Source organism: Zalophus californianus, chromosome 4 (assembly GCF_009762305.2).
Source record: "Zalophus californianus isolate mZalCal1 chromosome 4, mZalCal1.pri.v2, whole genome shotgun sequence".
Taxonomy (NCBI): Eukaryota; Metazoa; Chordata; class Mammalia; order Carnivora; family Otariidae; genus Zalophus; species Zalophus californianus.
The window spans coordinates 82,164,042-82,183,128 of NC_045598.1; the positions used below are offsets into that span (position 1 = coordinate 82,164,042).

At 36.9% G+C, this 19,087-nt stretch overlaps 1 protein-coding gene across 3 annotated transcripts in view; it reads right to left on the minus strand.

Annotated features, from left to right (window-relative positions):
- DPYD (dihydropyrimidine dehydrogenase) overlaps positions 1-19,087 on the minus strand; it is a 795,521-nt gene that overhangs the window by 535,426 nt on the left and 241,008 nt on the right. For all 3 annotated transcript variants that reach the window (XM_027618372.2, XM_027618382.1, XM_027618392.1), the window contains exon 8: positions 3,253-3,340. In XM_027618372.2, the coding sequence (XP_027474173.1) occupies positions 3,253-3,340 (88 nt within the window). The remainder of the gene's footprint in view (positions 1-3,252; positions 3,341-19,087) is intronic.

Here is a 19,087-nt window from a genome sequence, read left to right on the forward strand (position 1 = left end):
CATGCTATGGGAAAAAGGCAGTTAGTACCTCAGGGTCTTTACAACGTAAATGAGTGGCTTTCAAACACTGACTATTAAGCCACATTTAAAAAATACATATTTTTTTGTAATACGCAGGGTACATGTGCAAGCACACATACCAAAAACAAATACACATCAAACTGAAAACATTTTTCACAAATTAACACTTACCCTACCCATGAGCAACACACTTAGATATTTCCTATTCTTTTGTGTTCGTTTTGTAAAATAAAAAAGGAACGATGGTTGCAATACATTATATTGATTTCAATACTAACCAGAGAGAATCACCAAATACTTTGAAAAAGTCTTGCACAGTGGATGTTCTAACTCTGTTTCTGAACATTGACAGTAACACACTCTGCAAGTGCTTTTATTAAAAACAAAACAAAAACAGAAACAAAATTTTAGTCTTTTGAGAAATCCCAATTGTCTCAAAACAACTCATTCCAGTTAGAAAAAGATACAGAGCTTTGTATCACTTATCTTTATTTCACTTAGAAGAAACTAAAGCTGTCATGGGTAAAAAGATGTAAGTCTCAAAATGATGTATATTCAGTGTGAATGATTTCTTTAATGGACTCTGTTAGCATTAGTTAGGGAAAAACCTAAAAGTGCGCAACTTTTCACCAGCAATATCATACATATTGTTAAAAATCAGGAAACATGAGAATATATTTTTGTTAATGCAATGGATTTATTGAGCTGTCCTTGATAAGTCCTATTTAATAAAGCCTTTTTTCTTTTACACAAACTAACATCGAATGGACAGTACTTATATAAGATCTATAAATAATATTCCCAACTACAGAAAGAGAAAATACTCCATTTTCATTAAGTGACATACATAACCAATATTTAAGCACTAAGTTCAGAATGTATTCTTTGCTATTCAGTGTTTTACTAAGCTCCCTGAATAAAGAATCCAAGTGTCAAATACCAACGATGATGCACACCTATGGCAGAGAGACCTTTATTTCTCTTCACTCTCTATTTTTATCACATATCCCCTTCTCTATCATAATAGAAGCTTAATGGGGGCATCTGTTCACCCAGCTAGAGACTATATTTCCCAGCATCCTCTGCTGCTAGGCATGTTTATGTGACCAGGTTGTGGACAATGAGATAAAAACAAAACTGATATGTGCAACTTCTAGGTCATAAACTTGAAAGGAAAGGAGCTCCCTTTCTTACTTCCCATTTTTGCTTGCAGGAATGTGGGCACAGTGGCTACCTATTGACCAAAGATGAAAGTCAAGCGTTGAGGATGGTTCATACTATTAGATAAGAGAGACTAAACATTTATCTTGTTTAAACCTTATTTTCCTCTCTAAAAGTGGCCAAACCTATATTCTAAATAATATAGAAGCCCTATTCTAAAATTGACTTCTCCAAACTCAGTGGGAAAAGGTAGACGAAGTGAGTAAAGTTTAATTACAATATAGAAGCATGGTTAATAAACAAAAGTATGTAAAGATGTGAGGCTGTCCAAGTAATAGGCAGTTTATGAAAGGTCATAAATTCCCAACTCGGCAGTCAAGAGTGTCAAACAATTCCTGGAGGTAATGCTATTTGTCTTCTATAGACAGAAGCTTTTTTTTGGACAAGATGAAATTTCCTTGTATATATTTCATATAAAATATTGAAATAGAACATAATTGCATTCTATACATCACTACACCAAAATGTCAAAAGATTCACTCCCCAGCATGAAAATGCACAGCGACATAAATATGAAAGGACTCCACATGTTAAATGCAGAATTCACACCTCGGTGCAGAGTAAAATGGAGTATTGTGAATGGATGTGGCATAATTAAGTAACATATGTAAGGGGATTTAATGGAATGAAATAAAAAAATTAAAACATTATTGATTCTAACAGATGGAAGATATATCTATGGCTAAAACCACTTAGACTGATAAACCACTTAATCGTTCCAAATTTTTGTTACAATTTGATTATGCAGTTAATTTGGAGATATTTAAATGTATTATTCATTTGGACCCTATCTTTCCAGTACAAAGATTCTTTGTAGACAACATTCGTAGAGATCACAAAACTGCATTAGCATATACCATTCCATTAACGTTAGACCTCTTTTCTGTACAACCGCTCTAGGAAACCACAATGGTGAATTACAAATAGCTATTTGAAAACATCACCAAAATTTCATACCTATTGCTTCACTAAATTTTCCATTCATTACTCACAAAACATCTTTGAACCTATACTTACTGAAAGTAACAGCAACTTATTGATTCAAAATTGCTGGTATTAGTAGATATACTTCCTAGGTGCCTAACTTTATGTTTCTTTATGTTATTTCTTGTGTGTTAATTACCATACAAATGTAACATTGAAAGTAAAACCAAAGTTGGTGTAGTGCCTTTAAAAACGAAACCCATCACTTAAAGGAGTGGAACAGGTTTCATCTCATGTAGCTTTATTAACTTAGCTATTCACATTTAAGGCGTGTGAACTGTAGGAAAGACAAACTGAAAGATAAGAGGATGGACTTACTCACTTTGTAAGCCATAACTGTCCCCAATATGGGGACAGGAAAGAACGAATACAAAGTTCCTGAGACAAAGACTAAGTTAAATCAACTCTTTGCTCTCTCTGGTCTTTCAGTAAAACAATAAGTGGACGGAAAAAATGTTAGACAACTCGATCTCTGTGGGATATGGAGACAAAACATGCAGTCATGATACAGGTGAAGTGCCTTAGCAGCTCTACATTGTCCATGTGACTTCCAGAAGTATAATTAAACATCTTTAAAATTCAGCTAAATATGAAAAGTCTTTAGGAGATTTTGAAAAAAGATGAATAGAACAAACAAAACCCGAGCCAATTCTGTTCTTTATTGTATAGTCAGCCAGTTGGTTTTATCAGAAAGAGAAAACTATAGCATCTATACATGGTTAATCCCAAATTCTGAGCTTCCATAGCATGACTGAAAAACATCTTGTGTCTTAGAGATGTTCACTAGTAATGAAGGCATGGGGAGAGAATGGGGAAATTTAAAAATGGTCTTGCCAAAGTCAATCCATAATGAAGGTGAGACGACACAGTTATAAATAGAAAACTTTCTTTAGCCACTCATTCCTGTCTGCTCTCTGAACAGATATAACTTCTATCGTGGAAATGTCTGCAGGCAGTTATTCTGGCCACTGTCAGAAGACTTTTTAAAAATTACAAAGAAAAAATATTTAAAAGTAAGCTACTCACCTATTCCAATGAAAGCAGCTTTGTACCCTTCTTCTTTCAAAGTGCTAAGAGTCATTTCATTTGCTGAAAGGCTTTTGCCACAAATTATCTGTAAGAAAAAAATGTTTCAATAATGATATTTTGGCATTTGATTAAGTAAAACTTTAACATCAAAAGAACAGAAACTCGATATATAAAAAATTCCATATACATGTGGACATATTTTTGTCTTTTAGTATATAGGCTTAGATACACAAAACAGTATACAAGTAGAACACTAATATGTCTTGCTTAAGGACTAACTGCAGTTTTGCCTTTTAATGAAGTAGAAGAAAAGCTAGTGTATTTAAAACCAAGTCAGTAAACTTTCACAGCTTGATTAATATGTTCAAGGCACTATGTGGGGCACTTTAAACAATAAAATGATAAACGAGACACAGTTTCTGCCCCAATGTATAATGAAGATCTGTGCAAATGTACATAAATATAATATAAAACAAAGTGTGATCAGCACATGTCTACAGGAATTCAAGAGGATAGAGAGATTCATTATGGCTGAGTTCACAGGATGAGAATAAAAAGAGGTAGCAGGATTTTAATAGGGCTTTTTTAAAATAATAGAAAGAATTTTTATAGAGGACATTGTCCAGGGAAGATGAATAGAGTTGGGAGGCAGAGGGTAGGCAACACTATTACAAGTCACGATACTTTGTTCAGTTCCCAGACATGAGCCAATTTTCGGATCTGGAACCTACTAACTGCAGAGGGTGGCCAAGTCCCCAGGAAGAACGACCCTGCAACATCCTGTCAAATTAATACTCTAATGATTCCCTTAGTCCCTCTACAGAGGGAACTATGGCCATTTACCCAGGTGACTGTACAGTGGAGAAAGGGAAATAATCACACATTTCAAGGACATGGGACACAGATTCTTCACGGACATTGATACATAGAGATGCAAGAGTGGGGAACTGCAGGGAAAAGGTAAAAAATGGACCCCGGGAAAATTCTGGCTCTCAGTGGGACCACTGAGATCACAGCCCCAGGTAGTGATTATTCCCCCAGTATTCAACTGCATAAGCAAAACTGTTATATTTGTCAGTTGAAGTAATCCCTACATTGGGTCACTCACTGGTCTCTGCAGTAAGACCTATAATGGCTACAATAATTGGGAAGGCCAGAGAACTTCTGAAACCCCAGTCAAGAGAGTAAATCAAACACACTACCATATCCTGGGGGTGGGTAGGATGGGGAGAGATGGTGGTGGTCCATGTTATATTTCTCTGTAATTCACCAGTCTGGCTCCTACTGAGACCAGATGGTTCCTGAAGAATAATGGTAAACTACTGCAGTCTCAAGCAAAGAGTACCCCTGATTGCAGTTTCTGTGACAGATGTGGTATTATTGCTAAAGCAGATTAATAAGGCCACAGGTACACTGCATGGGGTATACTCTTCCATCCTGCTTCTGAGAAAAAGGAATCAGAAACAGTTCACATTCACAGGGGAACGATAAGAATATTCATTTGCAGTTTTGCCTCAGGAATACGTCAACTCTCCCCTGTAATAATATATGCAATCTGAAACTATCTGGCCACCCCACAGAAATCATAGTGATCCATTACATTGAGAACACCATGCAGATTGGACAGCATGAGCAAGAGGTGGCTAGTATGCTGGAGACTTTGTTAAGACACATGCACTGAGAGGGCAGACAATGAATCCTAAGAAGATCAAGGACTAGCCACTTAAGAGAAGTTTAGGTGTCTGCTTGTTAGGTGTATGGCATTATATCCTCCCTGAAGTAAAATATTTTGCTGCAATTTTGTTCTCATTTACCACCATAGAGAAGGAAGCATAACCCCTGGTAGGCTTCTTTGGGTCCTGAGATAGCATGTTCTTAAAAACAAAAGCCTCTAAACTGAATCACAGAGGAAGAACAAATTTTACCCATGAAACAATAATTGAAAATAACCTGCCCAGAGTACTTAACTAAGTGCAAGTCTTTCTTCTAAATACGCATATATGGACTCATTTAATCCTCACGATTAGCCTTATGAAGTGGTATTGGTATCCTCATTTTACAGATGATAATACTAAGGAACAAGAGGGCTTAGACAACCTTATCAAGATCGCATATACAGTCTAACGGCAGAGCCAGCATGAGTAACAGCTCTGCTCTTACGTTTCTGAGTTGAAAGGAGAATGAAAGGCAGAACTGGCACCATCTTCAAAGGTATAGAAAAACATTACATGTGAAGACCTACTGAAAATGTAGTGTTTCTGGGATATAAAGGGCAAAGCAAAGAATAGAAAGAGAAAGTAGGAGAAGATGTCTGAGATTGTATCATAAAGGGCCATTCTGCTCTCCTAAAATACTAATTCTACTTTTATACTGGGAGATAGAATAAGTGTTTGAAAGTTTATAAGCAGAGGACAAACAAGGTGAGATTAATAACTAACATTCAGAACTCTGGAACATACCAAATACCATAGAACAAATTAAAACATCAAGTAAACATGTACTATTAAAGGTGCTCTGTAGTATCTAATAGTGTGTATTTGTATTAGAATTAAACACTATGAAATAATCTAATACTGAAGTTTCTGAATTTCAATTTATACTAATTTTTAAAGAATAGATTTTTTCTTTTATTAAACTATTTCTGATCATATAGAAAGTTCTACTGTTTATTTTATTTAAAAAAATAACCTTATTACCAATATACAATAAAGGCAAGACATAAAAGAACACTAGGTCCAAACATTCTAAATAAATTTTTTTTTAAGATTTTATTTATTCATTTGAGACACAGAGATACAGAGAGAGAGAGAGGGAGAGAGCATGAGCAGGGAGAGAGGCAGAGGGAGAGGGAGAAGCAGGCCTCCTGCCAAGCCAGGAGCCTGATGTGGGGCTTGATCCCAGGACCCTGGGATCATGACCTGAGCCAAAGGCAGCTGCTTAACCGACTGAGCCACCCAGGCGCCCCTCTAAGTAAAGTTTTAGCAAATAGAATAAAAATGCAATTTCCAAAGTTGAGCAGTGGAATGCCCTGCTGAAGGTTAATTCATGGAAGTGATCCTCAGACTCCCTGACTTTAGGGATAGTTTATCTACTGCCTCAGCAAAAAGATTCAGAAAAGACCCCCATCCTTCCTGAGGTCGTGTGTGTGTGTGTGTGTGTGTGTGTGTGTGTGTGTGTGTGTTTGCACAGCAGTTTAGTTTAGTAGTGGTGCTATGTGATTTATCAAATGAAGACAAAGACATCGCAGTCCTTCCACTCTACTAGAGTTTATAATGTACAGGAAAAAGTACATATATTTTATATTTCTACAGCCTGTTTCCACCTTAGTAGGTAATAGTATGCAATTAGGGAAGAACAAAAAAAAAGTTGAATTATACTTTAGTGTACTGAAAACTGGAAACACAAGTAGCTTCACTCTTGGTGTTAATATACTGGACTGGAACCAGGAAGATTTTATTATACTGTGGACGAACGTTGTAAGAAAGATGGATAATAGCCATCATTGGGCAGTAGCTCCATGATGCAAATGAGACAGAGCAATAGTAACAAGATGCAGTAGAGTGACAGGCACGAGAACTCTTCTCTGTCTGTGCTGGGGAATCCAGTCAAATTTCCCTTTTCTAAAAGCCTCAGACTCAACAAACATTTGTCATCTAATCAATAATTAACTCTCAGTCAGAAAGAACAAGGAGAAAGATTCTTTGACAAAAAAAGTTAAAATTTTGCTTATATTATGCCTTGGGAAACTGAGCTGAAATGTGTAACATGTAACTAAAACTAGTATTATAAGACAATTACAAATATCGAAAACATTCCTGTGGCTGATATACTATGAAATCCTAATATTATTTGTTAAATATCATGCTAGGAAAATATCACATGGGGAAGGAACATTTTCTTTGTGTTTTTGTTCCTTTTATTCCTCTGTACTTCTATACATGTAATACTTTTTCATCTTGATTTTTTTAAACATGGATTACCACCATATATTGTACTTTCCTCTAGTGGCTTTAGTAATACAGGACTGAGTACTCAAGCTTCTTAGCTAAATTCAGAATAAATTCACTCCAATTCAAGCTCAGTTCCAGTCCAGTATATTACTATTCCAATATAAGGGCTAAATATAGTAAACCCTGAGCCAAAGTTCCATCTAATATCCCCTTTGGGACTTCATGGAACTTTCTTTACACATCCATAATATGTCTTCATATATATAATAATATTTGTAATGTAGATAAAAGTTTACAACTTTTTTTTGGAGTATAACTCTTTCTTCAAAGAAATATATGATACCCATTATTAAAAATACAGATAACAGTGTACATGCTCTTCACATTTTTTTTAAAGATTTTAATTATTATTTGACAGAGACACAGTGAGAGAGGGAAAACAAGCAGGGAGAGTGGGAGAGGGAGAAGCAGGCTTCCCGCTGAGCAGGGAGCCTGATGTGGGGCTCGATCCCAGGACTCTGGGATCACGACCTGAGCAGAAGGCAGACACTTAATGACGGAGCCACCCAGAGCCACCAAGACACACCACTCTTCACATTTTTGATAGAATATTTGGCTAAATAGATAAAATATTTCCAGAACCCCTAAGATAGGAGATCAGATGGAAGAATTTTAAAAATAATATTTAGCTTTCTTTAGACACAAAAATTATTTTGTCAGATATTGATATACATATTTCTCTCCTTCTAGTAGTTATGATATGATTTTATATTAGTTTTCCAATAACATCCAATAATAGAAATGCTTCAAATAACTATAATAAGAAACAAGATGCTGTAGAGAGGTTATCATGAATGAGATCTGAGTTAGGTATTTTCACTCAAATTATGAAGAGAAGACATGCCTAGTAAATTAAATTTAATTAAATTCTATCAAAATATTTTGAGAAATGTCAAATATAAAAATATTAGAGAGGAGGAGCAAGATGGCAAAGGAGTAGGAGACCCAAATTTCATCTGGTCCTAGGAATTCAGCTAGATAGCTATCAAACCATTCTGAACACCTACAAACTCAACAAGAGATCGAAGAAAAGAATAGCAGGAACTCTCTGAACAGAAAAGCAACCACTTTCTGGAAGGTAGGACATGCGGAGAAGTGAATCTGAGGCGGTATTCCGGAAAAGAGACCGTGGGGAGAGGGAACCTCCATCAGCCAACACCGGCAAGTGATAGAGCAGCGGAGCACAAAATCGGAACTTTTAGAAGTCGGCTCCGCTGAGGCTCTCTGGACAGTGTGGTCTCAGGACCCTCGGGGTCACAGAAAGACCGGGAGTGCCTCAGTGCTGCAGAGGTCCCAGGAATCGGAGCAGGGAAGCCAACTGCAGAGATGGAGCTGAGGAGTGGGCTCTTAGCACGGGGTTGCCATAAACCATGATCCGTGGCCCGGTCGGGCCACTGCTCTTCCAGCAGGGACCCAACAAGCGGCAGATCCGGAGAGACGCCCCTTCCAATCCCGGGAGGAGTGGCACGGGAGAACACCATGGGAATCTGCTGGGTTTGGAGACTCCACACGGGGTCAGGTGCCAGAGATAGAAACGCTTGGTCACAGGCGGGTGAGCACGGAGTGCAGCCGGAAACCGGGGAGACGGGAGTGATTGACTGCTTTTCTCTGGGGGCTCACTGAAGAGTGGGGCCTCGCATTCTCGGCTCCTCCAGGGGGGAGATTGGGAGGCGGTCTTTTTCACTCTCATCCTCCGACGGTGTTCAGAAAGCTTCCAGGGAACAAAAGCTCCTGAGAGCAAACCTGAGCAGATTGCTTAGCCCGGCCCTGGCAAGGGTGGGGCAATTCGGCCTCGAGCAAAGACCTTTGAGAATCATTGCAACAGGCCCCTCCCCCAGATCAGCAAGAAGAGCCAACTGATATCAAGTTTACTGAACAATGAGAACAGCAGAAGACCAGGACTAGGGGAATACAGCACATAGAAATCTTGGCTTGTTCCCGCTGATTCCTTAGTCTTTCAAAGTTAATTTTTTTTTCTTTCTCTATTTTTTTAATTCCTCTTTTTCCCTTTTTCAACCAACATCTTATCAATGCCTTTTTCAAAAATCTATTTTTAATTTTTAGAGTCATATTCTATCCCTTCATTGTAGTTAACCTTATTTTTGGAATATATATGTGTATATATATATATATCAGTTGTTCTCTCTTTAAAATTTTGGGATACAAGTTCTTCTAAAGACCAAAATATACCCTAAATCTCTAGTCTCTAGTGTATGGCTTCGTTCTAGCCTCCTGCCTGATCACATTCTCTCCATTTATTTTTTTTTTTTATTTCTCTTCTTTCTTTTTTGAACCAACTTCTTATCTTATAAATTCCTTTTATAAAATCCTTTCTAATTTTCATCTTTACATTCATATTCCATCCTTTCATCATATTTACCCTTATTTTTGTACATATATAACTTTTCCTTTCTTAGAATTGGAGGAGGCACTTTCTTCTAACAGACTAAAATACACCCAAAATCTAGTGTGTGGCACTGATCTATTCACCAGCTGGATCATATTTAATATTCTTTTTTTTTCTTTTATTTTGGGGTCGTTACCTGTTAGCATTTTGTTCTCTCATTTATCTCTTCTCCTCTGGACAAAATGACAAGACAGAAAAACTCATCTCAAAAAAAAGAACAAGACGCAGTACCGACGGACAGGAACCTAATCAATACGGACATTAGTAAGATATTGGAACTAGAGTTCAGAATAATGATTATATAGATACTAGCTGGGCTTGAAAAAAGCATGGAAGATACTAGAGAAACCCTTTCTGGAGAAATAAAAGAACTAAAATCAAACCAAGTCGAAATCAAAAAGGCTATTAATGAGGTGCAATAAAAAATGGAGACTCTAGGGGTGACTGGGTGGCTCAGTAATTAAGCATCTGCCTTCAGCTCAGGTCATGATCCCAGGGTCCTGGGATCGAGCTCCACATCAGGTTCCCTGCTCTGCAAGAAGCCTGCTTCTCTCTCTCCCACTCCCTCTGCTTGTGTTCCCTCTCTCACTGTCTCTCTCTCTCTGTCAAATAAATAATTAAAATTTTCAAAAAAAAAGGGGGGGAAGGAAATTCTAACACCTAGGATAAATGAGGCAGAAGAGAGAATTGGTAATATAAAAGACCAAATGATGGAGAATAAAGAAGCTGAGAAAAAGAGAGAGAAACAACTACTGGATCACAAGGGCAGAATTCGAGAGATAAGTGATATGATAAGACGAAACAATATTAGAATAATTGGGATCCCAGAAGAAGAAGAAAGAGAGAGAGGAGCAGAAGGTATATTGGAGCAAATTATAGCAGAGAACTTCCCTAATTTGGGGAAGGAAACAGGCATCAAAATCCAGGAGGCACAGAGAAACCCTCTCAAAATCAATAAAAATAGGTCAACACCCTCACACTAATAGTAAAACTTACGAGTTTCAAAGACAAAGAGAAAATCCTGAAAGCAGCTCGGGACAAGAGGTCTGTAACCTACAATGGTAGAAACATTAGACTGGCAACAGACCTATCCACAGGGACCTGGCAGGCCAGAAAGGACTGGCATGATATCTTCAGAGCAATAACTGAGGAAAATATGTAGCCAAGAATATATATACAGCCAGGTTCTCACTGAAAACAGAAGGAGAGATAAAAAGATTCCAGGACAAACAAAAACTAAAGAATTTGCAAACACCAAACCAGCCCTACAAGAAATATTGAAAGGGGTCCTCTAAGCAACGAGAGAGCCTAAAAATAACATAGACCAGAAAGGAACAGAGACAATATACATTAAGTGTCACCTTACAGGCAATACAATGGCACTAAATTCATATCTTTCAAGAGTTACCCTGAATGTAAATGGGATAAATGCCCCAATCAAAAGACACAGGGAATCAGAATGGATAAAAACACAATACCCATTGATATGCTATATGCAAGAGACTCATATTAGACCAAAAGACACCTCCAGATTGAAAATGATGGGGTGGAAAACAATTTACATCAAAAGAGATCTGGGGTGGCAATCGTTATATCAGACAAATTAGATTTTAAACCAAAGACTGTAATAAGAGATGAGGAAGGACACTATATCAAACTTAAAGGGTTTATCCAACAAGAAGATCTAACAATTGTAAATATCTATGCCCCTAACACGGGAACAGCCAATTATATAAGCCAATTAATAACAAAAGCATAGAAACACATCGACAACAATACAGTAATAGTGGCGGACTTTAACAACCCCTTCACTGAAATGGACAGATCATCTACGCAAAAGATCAACAAGGAAATAAAGACTTTAAATGACACACTGGACCAAATGGACTTCACAGATATTTTCAGAACATTCCACCCCAAAGCAACAGAATACACGTTCTTCTCTAGTGTCCATGGAACATTCTCCGGAATAGATCACATCCTACGTCACAAATCAGGTCTCAACCAGTACCAAAAGACTGGGATCATTCCCTGCATATTTTCAGACCACAGTGCTTTGAAACCAGAACTCAATCACAAGAGGAAAGTCAGAAAGAACTCAAATACATGGAGGCTAAAGAGCATCCTGCTAAAGAATGAATGGGTCAACCAGGAAATTAAAGAAGAATTACAAAAATTCATGGCAACAAATGAAAGTGAAAACACAACTGTTCAAAATCTTTGGGATACAGCAAAGGCAGTCCTAAGAGGAAAGTATAGAGCAATACAAGCCTTTCTCAAGAAACAAGAAAGGTCAAATACACAACCTAACCCTACACCTAAAGGAGCTGGAGAAAGATCAGCAAATAAAGCTTAAACCCAGCAGGAGAAGAGAAATAATAAAGATCAGAGCAGAAATCAATGAATTAGAAACCAAAAGAACAGTAGGACAGATCAACGAAAGTAGGAGCTGGTTCTTTGGAAGAATTAACAAGATTGATAAACCCCTGGCCAGACTTCTCAAAAAGAAAAGAGAAATGACCCAAATCAACAAAATCATGAATGAAAGAGGAGAGATCACAACCAACACCAAGGAAATACAAACAATTATAAGAACATATTATGAGCAACTCTATGCCAGCAAATTAGATAATCTGGAAGAAATGGATGCATTCCTAAAGATGTATCAACTACCAAAACTGAACCAGGAAGAAATAGAAAACCTGAACAGACCTATAACCACGAAGGAAATTGAAGCCATCATCAAAAATCTCCCAAAAAAACAAGAGCCCAGGGCCAGATGGCTTCCCAGGGGAATTCTACCAAACATTTAAAGAGGAATTAATACCTAGTCTTCTGAAACTGTTCCAAAAAATAGAATTGGAAGGAAAACTTCCACATTCATTTTACGAGGCCAGCATTACTTTGATCCCAAAACCAGACAAAGAACCCATCAAAAAGGCAAATTACAGACCAATATCCTTGATGAACATGGATGCAACAATTCTCACCAAAATACTTGCCATTAGGATCCAACAGTACATTAGAAGAATTATTCACCACGACCAAGTGGGATTTATCCCTGGGCTGCAAGGTTGGTTCAATATCTGCAAATCAATCAATGTGATACAATACATAAATAAAGGAAAGAACAAGAACCATATGATCCTCTCAATAGATGCAGAAAAAGCATTTGACAAAGTACAGCATCCTTTCTTGATCAAAACTCTTCACAGATATAGGGATAGTCGGTACATACCTCAATATCAAAAGGCATCTATGAAAAACCTACAGCAAATATCATTCTCAATGGGGAAAAACTGAGAGCTTCCCCCCTAACGTCAGGAACATGACAGGAAGTCCACTATCACCATTGCTATTCAACATAGTATTAGAAGTCCTAGCCACAGCAATCAGACCCCAAAAAGAAATCAAAGGCATCCAAATCATCAAGGAAGAAGTCAAACTCTCACTCTTTGCAGATGATATGATACTTTATGTGGAAAACCCAAAAGATTCCACCCCAAAACTGCTAGAACTCATACAAAAATTCAGTAAAGTGGCAGGATATAAAATGAATGCATAGAAATCAGTGGCATTCCTATACACCAACAAGACAGAAGAAAGAGAAATTAAGGAGTTGATCTCATTTACAACTGCACCCAAAACAATAAGATACCTAGGAATAAATCCAACCAAAGAGGCAAAGAATCTGTACTCAGAAAATTATAAAATACTCATGAAAGAAATTGAGGAAGACACAAAGAAATGGAAAAATGTTCCATGCCCATGGATTGGAAAAACAAATATTGTGAAGATGTCAACGCTACCTAGAGCAATCTACAAAATTTAATGCAATCCCTATCAAAATACCATCCACTTTTTTCAAAGAAATGGAACGAATAATCCTAAAATTTGTGTGGAAGCAGAAAAGACCCCGAATAGCCAGAGGAATGCTGAAAAAGAAAAGCAAAGCTGGTGGCGTCACAATTCCAGATTTCAAGCTCTATTACAAAGCTGTCATAATCTAGATGGTATGGTACTGGCAGAAAAACAGACACATAGATCAATGGAACAGAATACAGAGCCCACCAATGGACCCTCAACTCTATGGTCTAGTAATTCTCAATAAAGCAGGAAAGAATGTTCAGTGGAAAAAAAGACAGTCTGTTCAACAAATGGTGTTGGGAAAATTGGACAGCCACATGCAGAAGAATGAAACTGGACCATTTCTTTACACCACACACAAAAATAGACTCAAAATGGACGAAAGACCTAAATGTGAGACAGGAGTCCATCAAAAACCTAGAGGAGAACACAGGCAGCAACCTCTTCGACCTCAGCCACGGCAACTTCTTCCTAGAAACATTGTCAAAGGCAAGGGAAGCCAGGGCAAAAATGAAGTACTGGGACTTTATCAAGTTAAAAAACTTTTGCACAGCAAAAGAAACAGTCAACAAAACCAAAAGACAACAAACAGAATGGGAGAAGAATAAAGGGCTGGTACCCAAAATCTATAAAGACCGTATCAAATTCAACACCCAAAGAACAAATAATCCAATCAAGAAATGGGAAGAAGGTATGAACGGACATTTTTCCAAAGAAGACAGCCAAATGGCCAACAGACACATGAAAAAGTGCTCAACATTGCTCAGCATCAGGGAAATCCAAATCAAAACCTCAATGAGATACCACTTCACGCCAGTCAGAATGGTTAAAATTAACAAGTCAGGAAACGACAGATGTTGGTGAGGATGTGGAGAAAGGGGAACCCTCTTACAGTGTTGGTGGGAATGCAAGCTGGTGCAGCCACTCTGGAAAACAGTATGGAGGTTCCTAGAGCTACTGTACGACCCAGCAATTGCACTACTGGGTATTTACCCTAAAGATACAAATGTAGTGATCCAAAGGGGTACATGCACCCCAATGTTTATAGCAGCAATGTCCACAATAGCCAAACTATGGAAAGAGCCTAGATGTCCATCAACAGATGAATGGATAAAGAAGATGTGGTATATCTATATCTATATCTAGATATAGATATATATATGCCTATATCTATATCTAGATATAGATATATATCTACAATGGAATATTATGTAGCCATCAAGAAAAACGAAATCTTGCCATTTTCAACAACGTGGATGGAACTGGAGGGTATTATGCTGAGCGAAGTAAGTCAACCAGAGAAAGGCATGTATCATATGATCTCACTGATATAAGGAATTCTTTTTTTCTTATTTTATTTATTTATTTGACAGATAGAGACACAGTGAGAGAGGGAACACAAGCAGAGGGGAGTGGGAGAGGGAGGAGCAGGCTCCCTGCCGAGCAGGGAGCCCTATGTGGGACACAATCCCAGGACCCTGGGCCCATGACCTGAGCCGAGGGCCGATGCTTAATGACTGAGCCACCCAGGTGCCCTGATATGAGGAATTCTTAATCTCAGGGAACAAACTGAGGGTTGCTGGACTGGTGGGGGGCGGGAGGGATGGGGTGGCTGGATGATGGACATTGGGAGGGTATGTGCCACGGTGAGCTCTGTGAATTGTGTAAGACTGATGAATCACAAACCTGTATCTCTGAAACAAATAATAAAGTATGTATTTAAAAAAAAAAAGAAAATAGTAGGAAGGGAAAAATGAAGGGGGGGGAATCGGAGGGGGAGAGGAACCATGAGAGACTATGGACTCTGAGAAACAAATTGAGGGTTCTAGAGGGGAGGGGGGTGGGGGTATGGATTAGCCTGGTGATGGGTTTTTTTTTTTTTAAGACTTTATTTATTTATTTGACAGAGAGAGACACAGCGAGAGAGGGAACAGAAGCAGGGGGAGTGGGAGAGGGAGAAGCAGGCTTCCCACCGAGCAGGGAGCCCAATGTGGGGCTTGATCCCAGGACCCTGGGATCATGACCAAAGCTGAAGGCAGACACTTAACGACTGAGCCACCCAGGTGCCCCTGGTGATGGGTATTAAAGAGGGCATGTATTGAATGGAGCACTGGGTATTATATACAAACAATGAATCTTGGAACACTACATCAAAAACTAATGATGTAATGTATGATGATTAAAAATATTTAGAAAAGTACAAGATGTTTATGCAGATTTACATTTTTAGCTTTTAATAATGAAGTCATTAGAAATACTGTCAAGATTGAAACAAAAATATTTATATCCACCTAGTCTCTGAATTGCAAAACAAAGAGTATTTAATATAAAAGTTAGTGACCCTGTCTAACACAAATATCATAAAAGACTTTGTTAAAGTCTGCTAGGGTTAAAAATAATTTTCAGTGATCTATATTAAAATTTTTATTATAAAATAAAGACATTTTATAAAAAATATAGCTAAGATGCTATTTCTTCTAAAGAATAAATTTTATTATACTAGATTTGAAGCCAAATAAACAGTGTACTTGAGAATTTAAAAAGTATATATACTGATAAGTAAAATATAAAAAAACAAAAATTTGAAGTCTATCAAAAGAATACATGAACAAATAAAAATCTTACCCTAAACAATTCTGTGTATAAGGAAAAAACAAAACAAAACTACAATTATTGAAGAAAAAGAACAATAATATACTAATGAAAACATATAGATGCTGACAAGGGTTTATTCAAAAAGAAATTAATATTATAAAGTGGTTTAATTATTCAACCTGGAAAAATAAAAAGTATACAACTCAAGACATTAAAAAAGAATAATAAATAAGTGTAAGGATAGCAAGAAGAAAGAATTAATTAGGGAATAAGAAAACATAAAACAGAGCTGGTTCTTTTAAAGAATACATGAACTAGAGAAATTACTACCTACTCTTATCAAGAAAAAAAACTTAAGAAAATATAATGTATAAGTTTAGAAATGCAAAAGCAAATATAATCTGAAGCACAGATGAGATATTTTTATTGTATAGTTGATAACATGTTTAAATCTATGCTAATTAATCCAAAAGTCTCGGTGAAACAAATTTTTCTAGGAAAATATATATTGGCCAATTGACATGAGAATGAAATAGGTGAGAAGACTGATAACCATTAAAAAAAAATTTTTCAGGGACACCTAAATGGCTCAGTTGGTGGATCATGCAGTTCTTAATCCCAGGGTTGTGAGTTTGAGCTCCACGTTTGGTGAAGAGATTACTTAAATAAATAAACTTTAAAACAAATTTTTAAAAAAAGGTCAAAGTTCCATCTCTTGTAAAAAGGCTTTGAGGTCAGAAACACAATATTTTCAAATTTAGTAAAATAGATAAGTCTCAAGGCAATATTCTTACCAACAAGAAAATAATAAAATGCTGGCAATATTCTTACCAATAAGAAAATAATAAAATGCTGGAAATTTATTTTTATAAGGCTACCATAATTCTATTACCTAAACCTCACAAAGATAACAAACACAAATAAATAAAGCATACAAAAACAGGCTTTCAGTAGATTTGAAACTCTGTAAGGACAGCAACGGTATTTGACTATCCCCTGCTGTATTTCCAGTTTTAATATCAATTACACAAATAAATATAGGAAAAAGAAAATATTTAAAAAGACAGACAGAGCAAATGTATATGTACAGATATAATAAAACAGTGCAAAAGTGGATACATTCCAGAATGCAAAGTGGATACATTCCAGAAGGCAAAGTGGATACATTCCAGAAAGCAAAGTGGATACATTCCTGAATGCAATCTGAGAGGTAGACAAACCCTAATTCAATACATTAACTGAACATGAGGTCTTTATTTATTTATTTTTTTAACGATTTTTTTGTTATTTATCTACTTGACAGAGAGATAGTGAGAGCAGGAACACAACAGGGGGAGTGGGAGAGATGTTTAAAATGGCATTTTAAAAAATTAACACCCCTCCACCATTAAAATATAAAAATAAACATTTTAATATTCTAAGTCTAGAAAAATAAAGTATCTGTTCAATATGATTAAAAATGTTATCTCAGAGACAAAAAAAAAGATGCCATGTATTAATACTCTTTTATAACATACTAGAGATTCCAGCCAATGAAATAGTGGAAGAAAAAATACATAATGTACAAATAGAGAGCAGATAAAAGTCTCATATATTGACAATATCTGATTAGAAAAATGTAAAAATTTAAAATTAAGAATAACCAAGCTATTAGATATGAAATAAACTGAAATTATTCAACAGTAAATTTAACTAAGAACATAGTTGGGAGTAAAGATGAATTAAATTTGGCTTTGGGTATGATGAGTTAATGTTATTTGAATGATAGATGTGCTCATTCAACTACTCAGAATATAGGACTAGAGTTTGGGGCTCCTGGGTGGCTCAGTCTGTTAAGCATCTGACTCTTGGTTTTGGCTCAGGCCATGATCTCAGGGTTGTGGGACTGAGCCCCACGTTGGGCGCCATGCTCAGTGGGGGGTCTGCTTGGGATTCTATCCCTGTCCCCTTCCCCCTCTGCCCATTCATGCTCTCTCACTCTCTTTGTCTCTCTTTCTCTAAGATAAATAAATAAATCTTACCAAAAAAAAAAAAAAAGAAAAGAATACAGGACTGGAGTTTGAAAGAATGGTTCTAGAATAGTCCTTATCAGACTACTTGGCCAAAGTAAATTCTCAATTATTATCTGTTGAATAAATGAAACAAACCTATCAGAAAGAAAAATTGAATAATACCAAGATAACGCTAGACCATGGAAGCCAAAATACACATATACAGACAGACAGACACCTACAGACATACATGAGAATGTGTCATATGCTGCCCAGGAGTCAAACAGTACGAACCTGGAGCAAAATTCACTTCATTGCCAGGAAATTATTGTTGACTTAAAAATATAAAACGTTAGTTGAGAAGTAGAAACAGAAGGAACGTTAAGAATAATCTGGCGAGGAGAAAAAGGAGGTAATAGGTGTAGACCTTTTTAAAAAATATGTATCTTCTTATGGCTAAAGTTAAGTCATAAAAGCTGCAAGTCCTCAAAACTGAAACAGAATCTCATTGCTGTTTCTCCTTGTAATTATACACACAATTCAATTTTTACAACAAAGCAAGTTTTAATACATATCTCTTTCTCATCTTAAAACAACCTGAGAGGTAGACAATAGAGTATTAACCTCCTCTTTAATTTAGGTTTTAGGGGCGCCTGGGTGGCTCAGTCGTTAAGCGTCTGCCTTCGGCTCAGGTCGTGATCCCAGGGTCCTGGGATCGAGCCCCGCATCGGGCTCCCTGCTCAGCGGGAAGCCTGCTTCTCCCTCTCCCACTCCCCCTTCTTCTGTTTCCTCTCTCGCTGTGTCTCTCTTAAATAAATAAAATTTTCATTAAAAAATAATAATTTAGGTTCTAATTTTTTCTTGATATTAAATTCATAAGGTTTAAAAATCAAATGTTCAAAATGGTAATAAATTCTTCCCACACCTTCCCAAAAGCAATCTTATGCTATCAGATTCTTCTC